Below are 18047 nucleotides of genomic sequence, written 5' to 3'. Positions count from 1 at the left end.
TTTGCAGTTTGGACTTAGATACCATTTTTTTTTTTAATTGTACAATACATACAAAAAAAACAATTTATCATGGTAAATGTCAAGGTTAAACCCCACACGTGCTAAAACGGTGCTTTTTTTTTATTATTATTATTATGATAATATAAACTTTCCTCTTGTTATTTTTTTACCGTAAGCGTGTGAAAAATGGTTGTATGTGTTGTGCAGTTGATAAACACAAGGTTAACATGCAAAGACTATCGTGAACCTTCCGTGCAACCGTGTCCAGATGAGTAAGGTACATAACGTTAATTAAAAAACGCATTAGTTGTGTTTACCGTTAGTAATAGTTTATTGTTTTTATTTGTTATCACAAACATGTACTATTGTCAATATTTTAGTATTATCCCAAGTGCCGTTTTGACGTTTTCAATAATTGTTTAATATTCTTATACACTCTTAACTGATGTACTAATTCACCCTAAATAGGCCTAATACAAGTTATGTATCGTGGAAAACCCAAAAAGATGGATTGCTTTCCAGTTGAATTGAATAACCCGAATTATTCTCCGTTTTGATTTATTCAATTCGATTTGTTGATAAATTATTCAAAATTCGAATGATCGCACACTCCTACTTTTTTCCTTATTAACAACATTAAAAGTTACAACGCAAACGGTTTTTTTTTCTTTTTAACTATGACTTCCTATTTACCATAACCGTTTCCTGATCGGATAGGTTGGTCGAAAAGTGCGTTAAGTTTACAAACATTATATTGTTTGACTCCGCGGTGTAGTACAAAAACTAACCACTTAACTTGGATACTTAAACGGGGATTAAGTATCAAACCATTTTATAAAAATGTTTCGGTTAACTTCGATTGACTTTTTAAACGTTTGAGATATTTTCATCAGTATAAAACACAGATATATATATTTTATAATGAACTAGATTGCTAACTAGTGATATAAGAAATAAAGAATATAATATATATATATCTGTCAATCTGTGATTCTGTGTTATCAACTTAACTTGTAATATTGTTAAAAACAGTGTGATAACAGTTATAAACATGTGATAAGGTTCTGAGTCCCACAAAAATAGTGGAAAATGGTAACTTCAATTATGTCTATTGGCGGCATGTACACTTAGCAATCTAGTTTATTATATACATATCTGTGATTATTATTGATCTCTTATCAGCTGATGCTGTTATCATTGATTTCTTATCAGTTATCGAGAAATTATCGATTTTCCTATATTCGCTATCAAACCCTATCTCTAACTTTCCCCATCAGTTTTGGTACACTCACAAGACCTATTTATGTCGAAACGGGGTAAACGTAAATTATGCTTTTCAAATAATTGTTTTCAGTTCAACACTTTTAACTATAAAACGTTTACCTTTGTTACATATTATACGTAATATCTGTGTTATAAAATGGTTTAACAGCGGTGTTTCGGTAGTGTTTTTTTTTTTTAAATCGCCGACGCCGCAAAATAACGGATCCGAAGAAAAATAAACATTTCATTAATATAAGTATTGAAAAAAAAAACTAATAGTGAGCCATACATACATAATAAAGAGTTGCCGGTGCAAACAAAACGCCCTGAAATAATATACACACAACAGGGTGTGGTTCCTTTGACTGACCTGTGCGTGAATATTCTAAGCACGGGATTTTTTTTTATCTCTATTTACAACCGATCGGTTACTTTGTTCCTTTGGCCCATTTTTGAATTTATTGCTTTTACTCGGTAATTCATTTTTTCTCTATCGTTAGATATTATGTTTTTTAAAACCACATCCATACAGGAAAACGGGTCACGAACCATTAAGTTTCGTCCGGAAGGGACTCTATTGTCTTTGTGTGGGGGCTATACCGGTGTTTGCCAAATTAACATCATTCAGGGTGGTCCGAAAAACGATAATATGTCATTGTGATACCAATACCGAAAAAAAAACCAACGTTCATCACGTATCCTATTAAAGATTCACATAGCTAATGATAGGTCTAATTTTGTGTTTCCAACGAAATTTAAAACGGTCAAGACAACAGTTGATGTAATAAATGTTTTACCTACGAATATGGAGTACAACACCTCTTTGTTTTATCAACAATTCTATAGCGGTATTTGCTATTCACTACAGCCGTTATATCACAGAATTGGTCGGTACTATTTGGTACAGTATATTTCAATTCGAAAAAAGGGTATTGACGGCTTGTCGGATTTGGAGTGCGCTTTTTTTTTTTCTCGAGTGCTTTCTTGTGGATGTAATCTCTGACCTTTCGGATGTACTAGTGTAGGTGCACGTTAAACGTACTTAAGTACGGGTTAACAGTTGCATACTGTTAAAAATACTTTAGAACGCGATAAAATAATGTTTCAGAGGGTTGCCGTGTGTACATAAATTCTGTCTTATGCGCTAAAGACCAACACGTGCTGTGTATGTGCTCACTCGTTGGAGATTCTCTGCGTACATTAGACTTCCCAGAGACCGTTTAAGAAAAGAAAAAATGTGTGTTCTTGGCGTAAACTGTCGGGCGTTAAGTATATTATATTATTATTACAAGAAAGTCCCGACGCAATTATTTGTTTGGTAATAATCACGTGTGCGCGTTGAGTTTACCGGCAAAACCACTTATATCGTGAACGGCTATTAGGGCCGGCCTTCCCCGGTGCACTCGGTCTGTAAAATAACACATATTACTCTCCTACAGTGCATAATATTATGTATGTCCGCCGGTATATATTGCATTATTAATTAGACGTCTTCGGACCGTGCACGCGGCACTGAAGATCATCAAGATTAGATATCTCGTTTACCTTATTCGATTTACTTGAACAGTAGCTGGTACGCTGATGGAGGGTTTTCAGACCAACGCCAAGTGCTCTGCCAAAGCTTGTGCCGTGGGTCATATAAGCATTAAAGTCGGTCTTAACTTGTGATTCCAGCGTTGGAATCAAGTCGGCAGACAGGTGTATACAAGGTGTAGAAAAAAAAGACATTAATTAGTTTGGTGGAATATGAGAATTGAATCGCTACAAAAAGGATGTAGACTCCTTCCAGAACTTGCCAACACCTTGTGCTGTACACTAACGTCTCATCCTTTGTGTTGTGCTTCGCTGCTCGTTTTACCTGCTCATATTATACAGTTTCTAGTCTATATAATTTCCTGTCGTCACTATAGTATAATACGATAAAAAATATTGTATAGAATCCTCTCCGCCTTCCAGCCAAACCCAAAATGAAATCATAGGGCAAAAACGACGTTGTGTAATGCACACAATCGTTAAAGCTATTGCACCGTATACTTATATTATAGAGGGCGGCAATCGTGTCGAAACACGGGATTAAGTAATTTTTAGCTGTATATTATTATCGGGCATTGATGAAAATGTGATTTTAATGTGTTTTAGGCTGCTCATAGGAGCTCCGGAGGCGCAAACCGATCAACCCGGCGTGGAAAAAGGCGGCGCCGTATACAAATGTGGCACAGCCAGGGAAAACGACTGCGAGGAAGTTCCATTCGACACCAGAGGTAAGACGACCGTAATATGTTTTTTATACGCTGCTCTAAGATCTATACCCCCGATCATCGGGTATAGATCGTGTATTTTTATTATATACTTTTATCGCACGTTGTTGTACGTGCCGCCTCTCGATGGACACACCGTGTAATTTACGACTCGTGTACCACTGCTATGAAGACATCAGCATTAAATTATACATTATTATAAGTGCCGGTGTTATTTTGACGCTGTTCGTTTTTTATGATTCGCGCGCTTATATACAGAGCGATCCTTCTGATGCAAGGCATTTTTTCCCCGTACAAGTATAAGGTAACACCTTCGGGGTGGAGATACGGATGTACTAGTGTACACGGGACGTCAAGCCTAGAAGGAAAATATTATTACACTTAACTATTTGTGTGTATGTGCTCGAGGATGGCAAAAAAAAAATGTTGTCTTTGCATTACTCTTGTGTGTGATTGAACAGATGGCTTCGGAATGCGCTCAACGCGGCCGCAGGTCAGAGCCGAGTGAAATTTATCAATATGGAAGCTTGTCGTTGGAGACGACGACATAAGAGACGGGGCCGGTTAAAAGGTTAGGGCAAGGAATACCCACTCGGAGATGGACGTGGTCCGAGTAAAAAAGTAGAGTGATAAAGAGTCTGGTTTTACTATATAGGTACCGTTGCCAGAACGTGTACGAATGCGGTGAATTAATGGATTTGACGGACAACGCAAACTCAACCGCAGCTTCCTTCGGCTCGAGATTATTATTCAATTAGCCCTTTCCGAGTGGTTAATTACAATATTTGTTATTAAACAGTCTAGCTACTGGCGGCTACCGTGACAAACACTCGTCTGTCTTAATTCGATGAAACAAAAACCGATGAATCCTCCTCAATGCGACGCGCGCATAAAGCTTTCAGTGTATTTCCATAGATAATGTAAATATTTACAATAAATGATTGTGCAAGGTTACATTGGTTTACATAACGCGTGCGTTCATAATATGACTTTATATGTGGGCACCTTAACGAAAAACAATAAACGAGACGTAAACAAAACACACCGAAGCAAAACATTTGTACATCTTCTGGAATGTGTCGAAGGTGTATATTGTTTAGAAGTCACAAAAGAAATATACGTATTATAGATTTTGTTTTTTTTTTTAAACAACATAACAGCTGACAATTACACTGACTTTACACTGCCTACATGTTTATACGTTCCCTGTCGTCGTTCACACCCTCGTTTAACGTCTTGAACCCATTATAAGGGATGCGATGCTATTATTACAACAGAACAACAACGTCCGTCGCGGATTTAACATAATATTTCATCTATAATCGCTTAATTACAACCGTTCGGGTCGCGAGACTATATTATATTTAGAGTTGTTGTTCTAAAGGAGGGGGGGGGGTGTTAGTACCGAGTAATATATATTACTTAATTATTGCTTATTTTCAATACTTAACAAATCCAAATGGTCAAAGGGATTTTCTTCCATCGAATATCTAAGAATTGCCTCAAATTTGGCATTACTGATTGCTGTACCAACCTAACCTAACCTTAGTAACCAACTATACACTCTGATGTGACTCAAAAAACAAACCTAGGCTACTCAGTTGATCTTGATAACTTGTATACACATACACACCCATCACAGGTCTCAAGTCCGAAAGACAAATAATGTACCGTAGTCATCTGTATTCGGTCGTCGTGCGCCATTCACCGGTCGTCGACGGATTTTGTAATACACAACACATTAACATGCATACCGTTTACCCCCGTTGTACATAAATCTACAGTGTCGGCGGCCACTACATACATACATACGGTATCTGCAGACTATCTCAACACCCATTAATTCGACCCCGTATTCACCTATACGGTTTGTATACAGTACCTATATAGAATTATATGGACAAAGATTGTGTATATCCTACCTGAATGTCACAACAAAAACATCATCAGAATTTCGGCGGGCCTGAAACGGAAATATATATATATTTGGATTTTATTCTTCCAAACAAAGTACCTCCGTTGGATTGGGTTAATGGCAAAAACAACGGAGAGTAACCATGACGTTAAGTCGGACAGTAAGTCGGACTCCATCGCTTTTCCGTGCGGTTTCAGTTAACTATGCAAGATCTGCTAATTTATGATTTCTGTAGATGTATTTTATTTCATCGTAAATCTCTCTTCGACCAACAGAGTCGTCTACGTCAGTCTATCTACGTTCGATTGTTTTTTTAAATAGGTCACAATCCGGTTGGAGTTACATAATGTTTTATCATTAATGTTTCGCGACCGTAAACCACAACAACCGTTGTTCGGTATAGGAAAAAAAAAATTATACTCGTGATAATATTTTATTATAAATGTATTTAAGTCAATTCATTTGGAAAAAAAGACCACCCCGGTCAACATAATGATTGATAACGGTTAAAGACTACTACCGGTAGAGCAACTGTGGGTTTATTTCCAAGAGGAGAGAGCATTGACAACCACAATCACATAACCTAACCGAGATGAGGCTGAAATTTTAAACCTTTTTGGCCAGGTTTGGCATGATATCGCCCCTATCGTTGGGATTATGGGATTTTCAAATTTGCCACCGGTATTTGTATTGTCGGCAAAGCTAAGACAAAAAAAAAAAAAATAATAAAATTGAAATAAGTTTTTTTTTATAAAAATCGTCAGAGAATTTCAAGTAGCCGACGATGGTGACGTTAAGCAAAACAAAAAAAAACATTTTATACTCAACGTCTACCGTAGATAGATAAGACCATAAAGTTATGTCTGGGAAAAATGTCATTCGTCGTCGAACACATAGATCGGATAAAGAATAAAAAAAAACTTATATATATATATTAAGCGAAACGGCACTTGCTTCAAGGCGAATACGGATCGGCATTCAGCTGTCGTCCGGCAGCCGTACGGAGCGTATATCAAACGGGGAATACTTACAATTTTATTTTTTTTTTTTTCATCAAACGTTATATTCTTTTTTAATGTAAATTTCGCCGATAAACGCAATATTATGTGGGGCAATGGAAAAGGAGCAAAAAAAAAACCGCCGCCGCCGCCGCCTAAGGAAACCCGTTTTGGTGTGTGCCCTTTGCTTCTTATGCTGCTGCTGCTGGCCACTTCGACCGTCGAAGGTAAAGCATGTCCGTTTTTTTAAAAATGGCGACATTAAAAAAAAAAAACATTTAAAAAAACACGTCCCAGACGAAGACACGTGAACAAATACCTATAGATGCTATAGATCAAACGCACGAGACAAATTACAAATTGGTTTCCACGGAATCGACCGGGCCCGTGATTGGCCGAGACAAGACGAATAATATATACAGGGTGATCAACAAAAAAATGTTTGAATGATTGATAACCAGTTTTGAACAACTATTTTCAAAGTTATTAGAGTTTAAAAGTTAGTAGGGGAAGTGCGCGCAGACAGAAATAACACTACACTACACATACTTTCCTCCTGTCCTAAACTTGAAACTTCAATAACTTCATAAATAGTTATTCATGGCTATGGTTGTCAAAATGTTGAGTACATTATTCTCAATTTAAATAGATAATGAAACGTATGCGTTACCATTTAAGTTTCAAAAGCCGGCATAAGAATAACTAGTGTAGGAACATCAGAATTTGTGGAAAATTGAGATCACATTGTATGAAAAATAAAATCAATTAATTATTAAACCCATTAAAACCATCAGGAGCATTACCAATTTATCGACTTCATTTGTTATTAGAAACAATTTTTACGTTGAAATAAACTAATATAGTCTGAAAAAGAAAAATCTCAGACAGTAGTCTGAACTGAGCTAAATTTACATCACAATCGTTTATTGTACTTGTAAGTCACACATTTTGCATTATACTCAAAGTAAATAGAACAATCGGTTTCCATATATATATATATGCATATATATATAATATAAATTGTATTGTCTTTGACTCATAAATAAACCATCGATGCTTTGTATGCGGTACTTAATTTCAATTCTTAGCAGCAAGTATTATGTCAAGACGTGTAACCCGATAATATTATAATAAACAATATTAACTATTTTATAGACTAATAAATACGTTGGTTTCTGACCGAGATGAACGATAGATGATACCAAATTGACATTTCCAAACAAAAACAATAGTTTTTTCTGAACACTGGCGGAATATGCTGTTTACTAAATCTTACCTACTCTGATATAAAAAAAAATACAATTTAATTCATAACGCATTCGAATGCTACTTGATGTTTGGTTTATCGGTGATGGGGTCAGCATATGATTTATTGTGTGCCTAGCAATACTATTGAAGAACACAAAACACATGCTAGCTAGATAAAAAAAAAACGATTTTTAACACCCCTCCCCTCCTAAATTCATCAATGGAATACCGTGAGAAACCAGACAAACCACCCTACATTTGAAAATCAATTTCCAGAATACCGTTGCCACTACTACCCTACTGTACAATTTCCCTTTCGTTGACAGCTGAAAATTGATGGTTTTTATTATTATTATTTTTTTTTTTAATTGTTTCGGTGGTAAACTTATTGAATAGAACTATAAAAAAAAGAATGAACCGTAGTACATAACACAGTATGATATAATCGTTTTTTATCACCTTTCTTTATTTCTAATGCAGTAAAAAATATGTATTACACAGCGGTCGATACACGATTACAAGACACAAAACATTAATTTTGACTTTATATTCAGTAAAACAAAATTAATTTCTATTAAACAAATTGACATAACGAGAAAAATAATAAAACTTACATTTAAAACATATAAAACATTACATTTTCCACTATGAAAGGTATAATTTATGCGCTGAACTGCGCTATAATTGGAGAATACAAGAGACTATATTTTTGCACTTATTATATTACCTACTTTTTATAGCCATTGCGGTTATTTTGATCACACTGTAAACAATAATACATGGCAAACCGATTTAAACGGTCATTATACAGTATTGCCGAACGTCATTCGTCAAAGAACTACACGCAGCATTAACCGTTTAAACGAGGATTTATGTTTTGCACGACAAATTCAATAACGGTTTGCACTATATTAAACCGATTTAAAAAACTTGACATGCGAACGGAATTCTTAAATGAAAAAAAAAACAACGAAGTATGATTTGCGTTGTACGCACGCTAGTTGTGACGTGACGTGGCCTATATATTAAAATATTGGACTGTTTTGTTTTTCCTACCCTTTCAATTGGTAGACTTTTTTCAAATAAGAAATTCTTAAAATTCCAGATCTCCAGCTCAACTCTAAGCACTTCCTCGTGATTCGCAAGTTAAGCCAGGGATCTGAAATTTTAAAGATTTCTTATTTAAATGGGGTAGGATAAGTAAAAAAAAAAAAATTTTTTTTTAGATATTCTAGTATATATTATGTATAAATATAAATTTTTTTTGTTATGTGTGACAATGATCACATAGACTTCTGTAAGTCAATGTACGTGTGATCGACGTCGGCTCTGAATGGATTAGCCGTAAGAACTTAACGGACGGTTCGATAACCTCGGATGATAAATGTATAGGAAAAAAAAACTAAGGGGTTGGATAGAATGAAAAAAAAAAAGAAAGAAAATCACTCTTTGCCGTAACGGATCCGGTCATATAACATTATCATCCGGATGCTTCTTTGACGTTTGTGCGCAAACAGGACTCCTATTTTTTATTCATTCCGTGTACGTAATACTAGTTGTCCGGTTAAGGAAAAGCGCGTTCCGAGAAGACGCAGGAGTAAAACATACTTATATTATTTATATATATACCTGTATGTATATCCAAGTACTATAGGTATCATTCGGTAGGCTCGGACTTTGTTTGAGTGCACACACACACACACATACGAGTGGTTCGGATGATGATGCTGCTGCTGTTGCTCTAGTAGTATTGGTTCACAGAAGTTATCATCGGCGTTAAAACCACAATATAATATCCGTACAGACTCTCTCAAATGACTAGTCGTGTTATTATAGTCGTATACACACACACACACGGAGAATGAAAGACGCTTGCCTATATTTAGATAATATTGTTTTTTCAACAAACATCCACAAGTCCATATCCGAACCGCTGTATAATAATAATAATAATAATATATAATAACAGTATAAACCCCAGTGGTGCTGCTGTTGGATTATATTAATTTTGTCGCCATCACCGTGGCCGGTCACAATGGCTGATGCAGACAGAGGAAGTATCGCCGCATATAATAACACATGAGCCATATGGCCAACCGTCGTGCTATTGTTTAGCAAATTGTTATTGTTTTAGCCGTCGGCTTCTGCTAGGAGCCTAGGACACCTATGACCCAATACATAGACTTTGCGTTGAAACCCTATGTACTCTGTCCCGCGGGAGAACGGTACTAACGGAGGATAGCATATAAGAAGTGAATACATAAAGGGGTGCTGCGTGAATTGTGGGGAAATTGTATTTCACGTCATGCTTTGAGAAATTGTACACGGATAACGCCCAGCTTTACACTCGTTAGCAAAGTGTGTACTTAGGCGACTCCGGCGTTATCACGGTCCGATCTTGACACGTGCGTAGGTGTTGGGTACAGCTGTACACGAACACGAAAAGGTACACATCGTTTACTGATCTTACAACTTGATTTCCGGGACCGGCAGACATATTACAGTAATTGGGCACGTACGACGATTGATACGGATCCCAAAGACCCTTTTTTTTTAATAAACAAAACACGTCATACAACTGCGGGTAAACATCATTCGTCTACATTGTCATGGAGCTGGTAATGGAGGGGCACGAGTTTTGGTAGAGGCGCAAGAAGAGAAACGATATGTTGACAAGAAATAAAATTGTTCTTGGAAGTTATCGCAGAACTAAGAACGTACGATGGTTGTAAGATGAAGCATTGTGTATGTGGCAAACGCAATTTACACACTCGGTGCAACCGTTGACAGACTTAATGGCGTATGTCGAATGGGAATCGCATGCGTCACAGTCTGATGAGTATCCGCAGAGGAAATAATATATTATTAGTACATTTTTATTATGAAAATAATATCCATTGTGGGGAACCGACGTAATATTGTAATTAAAAACCGTTTTAATATTTGTTTTTCTATAGGAAACAATAACTCGACCAGATCAATACAAATAGACAAGAAGTCACGTCAATGGTTTGGAGCCACGGTTAGCAGTTCGGGAGACAATGGAGTCGTTCTGGTGAGTACAAAAACACTCTTGACTGTTATAATACTGTTTCGACCGGTGCTCATTATATGATAATTTCATATACTCTTGGGCGTGTATTGAATATAGTACAAACCTGCCGTTTAAATTGATTGTTCCTCTTTAAGCGATCCAATTCACTCTTGTCTTGCGCTCTGATTAGGTCCAATTAAATTTCCCTAACCAATTACGCGGTCAGTAGCTGTTACTGCGCGTTGTTGGGCTTATTTATCTCGAGTGTATAAACAAATGGTAACAAACCCGTCCACTATGCACTTAAGTAATCATGCTGGCTATATCACTTACTTTCGAGGGTTATTTGAATTTTTTCCAATGAATTATTCTGCTTAAACTCGTGGCAACATCTTAAAGGTCACAGCGCCAGTGTTCGCCGGGCTATCGATGGAATGCTAATGACTCATTAATATATTCCTCGGTTCGCTGTAGGTATAAGTGATTTATTTCGAAATTTGTCATGGGTTCGATAAAGCCATTTTTTTTCCACCCAACCCCGGTGGCTACTACAATCAATCAACATCGGTCATTTGCCAACGAAATAATTTATATTCCCCCCTCGGTCTCGATTTATTTAGCCCCTCTAGTGGTTTTGTTTGTGTACGCTTGTATGGAGATGCGTACAGTTAATTAGTATTTTCAGTATGTTTAATTAATATTACTCGCCGTATGCTAAATTACTTGAGAATACTTGACCGGTGCATGGCTTCAATTTGTCTACTCTCAGACGTCGGTAGGTATAGCCGTGCGGTATTTTTCCAATTTTCTACAGCTAATTAAGTTGTTATGACTTAAACAGTCGCGCCGCAAGGCCCACACACATTTTCATTTCGTATTTTCTAACCGGTTGTTTGATATCGAACCAACGTTAAGCATAATATTATGTGTTGTGAGTACAGTTTTTGTTGGGCTTCCGACCTACCTACTAAAACAGAACTAAGCTTCCGACATTTATCCTTTTAACTGTCACCATTTTCGTGGTACACTTTCACTTTCATTTAGCGATAAGAGATAAATTATAAGAGAAAATATCCGTGATAAAACGTTTTTCCGTGGAACGGACAAAATAACTAACTTTTTTACTCGCTTCATTGTACGTTATAATAAATAAACAATTATACGCTGGTCTCAAAGAAAACGTCTTAACTAACATTAGGTAGACATGTTTATTGAATAGTTTCGGATTTGACTTGCTAGATTTATCATTCGGTAACACGCATTTAAGTTACGACAAAAAAAAAGTATTTTGCCTTAAAATATTGCCTAGGTGTGTCACCATTAGGCTAATTGTTGTGTTACGGCATTTCTAATAGTCTCTTACTCATAAAAACACATTTAACGAAACAATCTTGCTGTAATCAATATTTAACCGTTTGCAGTTTCGAAGAAATAGTGACTATTTAATACAATAATTTAATATATAACTTTTATATATCTTACGTGCTATTCAATATACCATTTTGAATTTATTACCTTGAGGAATTTCATTTAAAGAAAAATTCACCATTAAAGCCACTGTTTTGAATGGACGGCAATTTGTTTCAATTTCAATTGTCAATTATTTCTCAGGATAATCCATGTTATTTATGTATGTAATTACCGATTTACAAATCATGAACCTTTTGATTAATTACTACCTATTACTTATTGTTAAGGGAGTGGCAGCGTTTTATTTTAACATAATTCTATCCCGTGTAACCGGGCCATGTTAAAACCCTTTAAAAGCATTTGCACTAATATAAGTGGAATTTGTCTGACAGATTATAATTTCCGATTCATTTTATAATTTGGTCAATATTATATATATATATATATATTACTTATAAATGTAATTTGTTAATGGCCGCGTTTTCACCAGTTTGGCTCAACGCATTTAATTAGAGCTTAGCCTAGTATTGTTGTATCGTTAATGCCATACACCAAAAAAAACTAACAAATTCTCTGACAACATTTTTGAAAACATTTATATTTTTTTTTTTTTTGCTGTACGGGACTTGACTTAATTTTTAAGCTTAACCGGCTTGAACGGTCGTCATTGTAATATGTTCTGTCGACATTGATTGTAATTGATGCAAACAACCGCAGAGTAATAGTAACAATATCGGATAGGAAACAATATACGACGGTTTTAAGTAAAATGCTTGGATGTCAGATTGAGAACATTGTCTATGGAAGTACATATTTTATAAGCAGCTCGTTGCAACACAAAAGGAAGTGCGAGCCGCGCGTTAGGTGGTTGTTTTTTTCAAACGCGCTTTTGTCCTAACGCAGTATATTATCTAATTGCGCGTTTTAATAGCCGTTAACACAAATGAAAATAATAACACTATGATAATACATTACATTAAACGGCCGGGGCGTTAAGTCACACACCGGTGTTCTTAAATTATGTACCTAAAGGAATTTAAAACCGTCCGGAACAATTTATACGATACGCCTTGAGCATGCTACAAGATCGATAATTTTCCTCGGTACTCGTGTGCGCACGTGAATGTGTATTCTACACATTCTTCACACTCTCTTTTCATACGTGTGAAGTAATTAATACCTACTTAACACCGGGTGGCGTCGTGGAATTTACATAGTTTGTCCCTATCAATCGACACCATTGCGCGCGCATTGGTCTTGAACGCAAAATAAACAAAATATTATTACAAGAAATAAAAAATAATGGGCGCGCGATAAGATCCGCGTATTGTTGTGTGCCCGTTGGACAATAGTCGCGGTCGGAATCGACATCAAGAGCTATTGTAAAACCGTTTATTTTCAAGGACTTGCAGTAGAGAACTTTCTGAAACTCTGTAAGCTGCCACAGAACGTTGGTTGAAAAAAACCTACCTAGTTGTTTTCTCCGCTCCACGGTAAAACATGGATATATTATCTCTTATCACATCAATTTTCTCTAATCTCTTATTACTTTTAATTTATCGCTTATCTCTTATCATTTAGCTCTTATCACTTTTCTTATGTCTCTTTTCACGTGAAAGTGAAAGTGTTTTTGGCCAACGCTGAACTTTTGCACAACGAATTGAACGATTCTCTAATCTTTAAATAAACCCCCAAAACGAGTAATTGCGATTAGTCCTCCAATTAATTTGAACGAACCGCTAAATTTTGTAAATGTTATCAACAACTTGCAGTTTTTACTTCAGTAATCAATGACAGTGTTGATAAAAATTTGCTTGTGATATCACACGACTATAAGTTACAATAAAATCCATAATTTCATAGTTTAGAACATTTTAAAAACTTTGAAATTCAGTTCTTGTTTATTTTAAATTGTAATTGTTCATAAATTGTTTAGTGCGTAGTGCACTTTTTTCTGCTTATAAGAATAAGTACGTCTAGCGTTCTTTAATGCAGTTTGACTTACCCAAAAAAAAAAAAATTCACATCTTAAGTCCTAAGAATTACTTCACGCCTTTGAGTTATCTCCAATAAATGTTTATTCATTTAAATTTATCGTCTCGAAGGCGTATCGTTTCTGTTTATAGAAAATTCAACTTGAGGTGTATAATAAGTGTTGGTGAGTCATTTTCGCACAACCATGGACGAGTGTAAATCATAATTGTATTTATCCATAAATCATAATATTACATTCAAACGTTTATTGTAGAAATACAATTATATACACATAAACATTAAATTTAAATGTTCATAACATCATAATATAAATCACGTCCATGGTCAATTCTCGCATATAATTTAACATGTTTAATACTAAAAAAAAAAATTTGGAATGTAATAAAACAGAGTAGCTGATTTAACAATTTTTTTTCTACTTGATGTCGTCACTGTCATATTATTGTCTTCGTGTACTGACATTTTATATAGTGTTAACATTCATAAAACGGTCGTCGTCGTTGTTGTTGTTGACAATTTGTTAAGCTGTACAACATCCGAGAGTATAATCTTGGCCAGAACTACACCTACCATTAGGCTACCATCACGAGACACGATGTGATGTATTGTTAGATTATTAATGTCGTATCAACTGTTGCACCCCATATTAAAAAAAAAAATAATAATAAATATTATCAACAGAAGAATAATAAAACGGAACAGGCCGTGCATCTGGTGGTCGGGTTTGCCGGAGGTCAAAGTGGATTGTAAAACGAGCATGTCACACGCCTGAAGCTCTTTGGCCATATGTGATGCCCCTAACGACATAAAAGGCAATTTTTTTTTTTTGTAAATGTACTCTCCATTGTATTCTCGGTACCCATTCGACCGGAGGAAAGGAAGAAAAAAAAATACAATTTAAATACAACAGAAAACCAATAAATTTTAGCCGGCAACGTAAGCGGATACCCGCAATCGTGTGCTGCAGTTGTGTGACGGGCAAAAAATAAAAAAAATACATATCTATGATACGTCGTGATTGTCGTGCAAGTAATATCACTATCTCTGGCGGTATAAGATTTCTGTCGAGAAACATTGTAGGTACACAGGAGTCGGCAACGGCGACAAATTGCTGTAATAAATAACAAACCTGTACTGCACATATTATATTAGGTCGATGAAAGGGCCAATAATTTAGTTTTCCAACAAAAACAACACATGAACCAATAGGTATTCGAGCTTCGCGCCGAAGCTAAAACTCAATAGGCAAGGAAAACATATTTTATTGAATTCTCATTAACAAACGACCGTTTTAATTTATATTATAGTTCACAATTATTATTGCCCAGTAGGTTATTTCCCCGTATCATTATTGCCATTTATGGTCACCACACAATAATTGTACATGACGTGCTACTTTACATTTTTTCCTCAAGAAAACCACCTACGCAGGAATCATGATATTCCTTAAGGTCATTCGTATCGTACACAAATCATTTTCAATCGCAGTATTCGAACTAATAAACAAGTGACATCAGCTACCTAATTAAATTTGTATAATACTACTGATATAGTGTAAAATCTGGTAAAAAAAACGCCGTTTGAGTAGACTTGAAAACGCAATATTTTCATTTATGTCGTAAAATATCGTGCACACTGTTTACAATAATAACGTAGTCTGATAAGAGTTACTGATAACAAGTATATTAGATTAACGAAGGTCGACGGTGATAACATTACGGATGCTTGATAACAGAATGATTATTATTTTCATTTTTTGGTCACACTGATCTGAGATTCTTAAAGTTTGTTTACATTTTTCGGTTTTCTTTTGTTTAGAGTGCACTATCTGGTTTTTTATTTAACAGGATGACACTGTTCGTTTAGCGGATGAAAATATACAAGTGCAGTGTAGTGGGCTTGCGAAACGTGTGGACCAGAATAATATTATTATTTTCTTACAAACCGAACGGAAACGCCTACGCAGGTATGTATCATAAAGTACAGCAGAGAGCGAAAAAAAAAAGGGCAGAGTTCCAAATTTGGATATGTTCGCGGCCAAATGTCCCGAAACGATTATATTTATACAGCTACAACCGACGTGCACAGCAGTTTAGGTCGTGACCACCGGACCATAATAATATAATAATAATTACACGCGATCGATTTGATTTCAAGTTAAATGTAAAAACCCTCTCGGATAGGTTAGGCCGTACGAAATAAGTGCTGGCTAATGTAGTCGTGGTCGTCGTAAAAGGGAAGAACGGGCGTCAAAAAAAAAAAAAATATATATATATACATTTAATACATACTTGTGTATAAAATAAATTACCGGTTAATAACTTAATCTAAGCGCGAGCCGCCAAAGCGCTTCCTCGCTCGCACAAGTCATCTGACACTAATTTAATACAAGCAATACTAGACGAATTAACCGTGACTGATGAGATCCCGCACACGTGTACTTATGGTAGTTAGTACCTATATAGTACTTACCTACCTAAAAAATAAACTAAAAATATCCTTTCTATAAGAATACACTACGAACACGTGTGTGTGTGTGCATACCCTCGAGACGAGAAATTATCGAGTCATACGAATTTTATTCCAACACACACACACATAGTATAGTACTTAGACATATTTTTTTTTTTTTTTTTAAGAGAGGTCTACTACGCCCTCGAGAGCCTAACGTTACGGCTACAACTTGTGTATAGTATTAGAAGTACTACCACATTGGTTACAACAAAAAAAAAAAATGTACATTAATATAATTTACAAGTCGTCACCGAGTCAAATTAAATTAGTCACGAGTTAAAAGCGTGTCGCCCCGGGCACGGGCCATTGATGGGCTTCCCCAACCCCTAAATAAGGGTCTGTCGCAGATTAAATAAAACCAGATAGCTCACTTCGTTGTAAAACATTATATTTTTAAAATAACGATTTTCGATTGGTTTAAACTTAAAGCAGTAGGGCCAAATTATGGTGCCGAAAATATTGTGCACGCCGTTTACGATGACCTGATAAACAAGATAGATAATACCGTGCGGGAAAATCGCCACAGACTTGGAAAAAGAAGTATTTTACCGTGTTAATTTCTGGTTTTAAGCAAATAACACATCTTCTAATGTCATATTGCTAACCTAGCAATCTTGCCTGTTTATTTAGTCGTGCTATAATGTAAACTGATAAGAAATGCTGATAACAAGTAGTTGATTACGGATGTTTGATAAAATGTCTTTGGCCACACTATATAGCACAAGGATTATTTTTTATCATTTTTTGGCCACACTGACCTGAGATTATTTAAGTTTCAGAGATAAAATATCACCTCTTCTTGTTATGCTATACATTTTTGATGATGATATTATTATTATTTAAACGTCTTTGAAATGTTATAATTTTACTTAACTACTATAAGCAAAATAATACGGTAAAATAGTTACCTAAATGTATGTGAGACGTTTTCTTCTAACGATAACGATATTCTATATTAAAATAATTGTCTCAAACATAATCAATTAAACAACAATGCGATGACTTGAGTTATTAAAGAGCATCAACTTTGTTCGATTGTGCTCGAAACTACTCTTTTGATGCCTATTTTAATTCCTTTTTTTCGTATCAATCATTTTCGTAGGTAACGTCATTGTCTAAAGCGTTTGTTCGACTTGAAGTCCTACTCAATTATCTGTCTTATATGAGCAATGATTTTGTTTTTTTTTTAATCAAGCAATAACCGCTTGCGACCAAATTGAGACGGAACAATATAATATGTACTATGCATTCTGTTATAAATGGTCTCGTTCTGTATTTGTAACGGTCAATTAATCAACGTCCTGGAATCTACAAAAAAAAAAAGGGCTACCTATGGAACGAAAAAGAAAATAGAAATGAAATACTTAATAATAATAATAACATAACTTGGCCGTCATTGTTGAGGCTCACAA

The 18047-nt window shown here is 35.5% G+C and overlaps 1 protein-coding gene across 3 annotated transcripts in view; it reads left to right on the top strand.

The window, feature by feature from the left end:
- LOC126843665 (integrin alpha-PS2) overlaps positions 1-18047 on the top strand; it is a 52763-nt gene that overhangs the window by 22512 nt on the left and 12204 nt on the right. For all 3 annotated transcript variants that reach the window (XM_050581333.1, XM_050581334.1, XM_050581332.1), the window contains exons 3-4: positions 3403-3524; positions 10640-10737. In XM_050581333.1, the coding sequence (XP_050437290.1) occupies positions 3403-3524; positions 10640-10737 (220 nt within the window). The remainder of the gene's footprint in view (positions 1-3402; positions 3525-10639; positions 10738-18047) is intronic.

Source organism: Adelges cooleyi, unplaced genomic scaffold (genome assembly GCF_023614345.1).
Source record: "Adelges cooleyi isolate 19-005CV unplaced genomic scaffold, UGA_ACOO_1.1 ACOO_flye_CR_arks_rails_tigmint_CR_PRNA_574, whole genome shotgun sequence".
NCBI lineage: Eukaryota > Metazoa > Arthropoda > Insecta > Hemiptera > Adelgidae > Adelges > Adelges cooleyi.
This window is presented reverse-complemented; position numbering and strand designations above follow the sequence as displayed.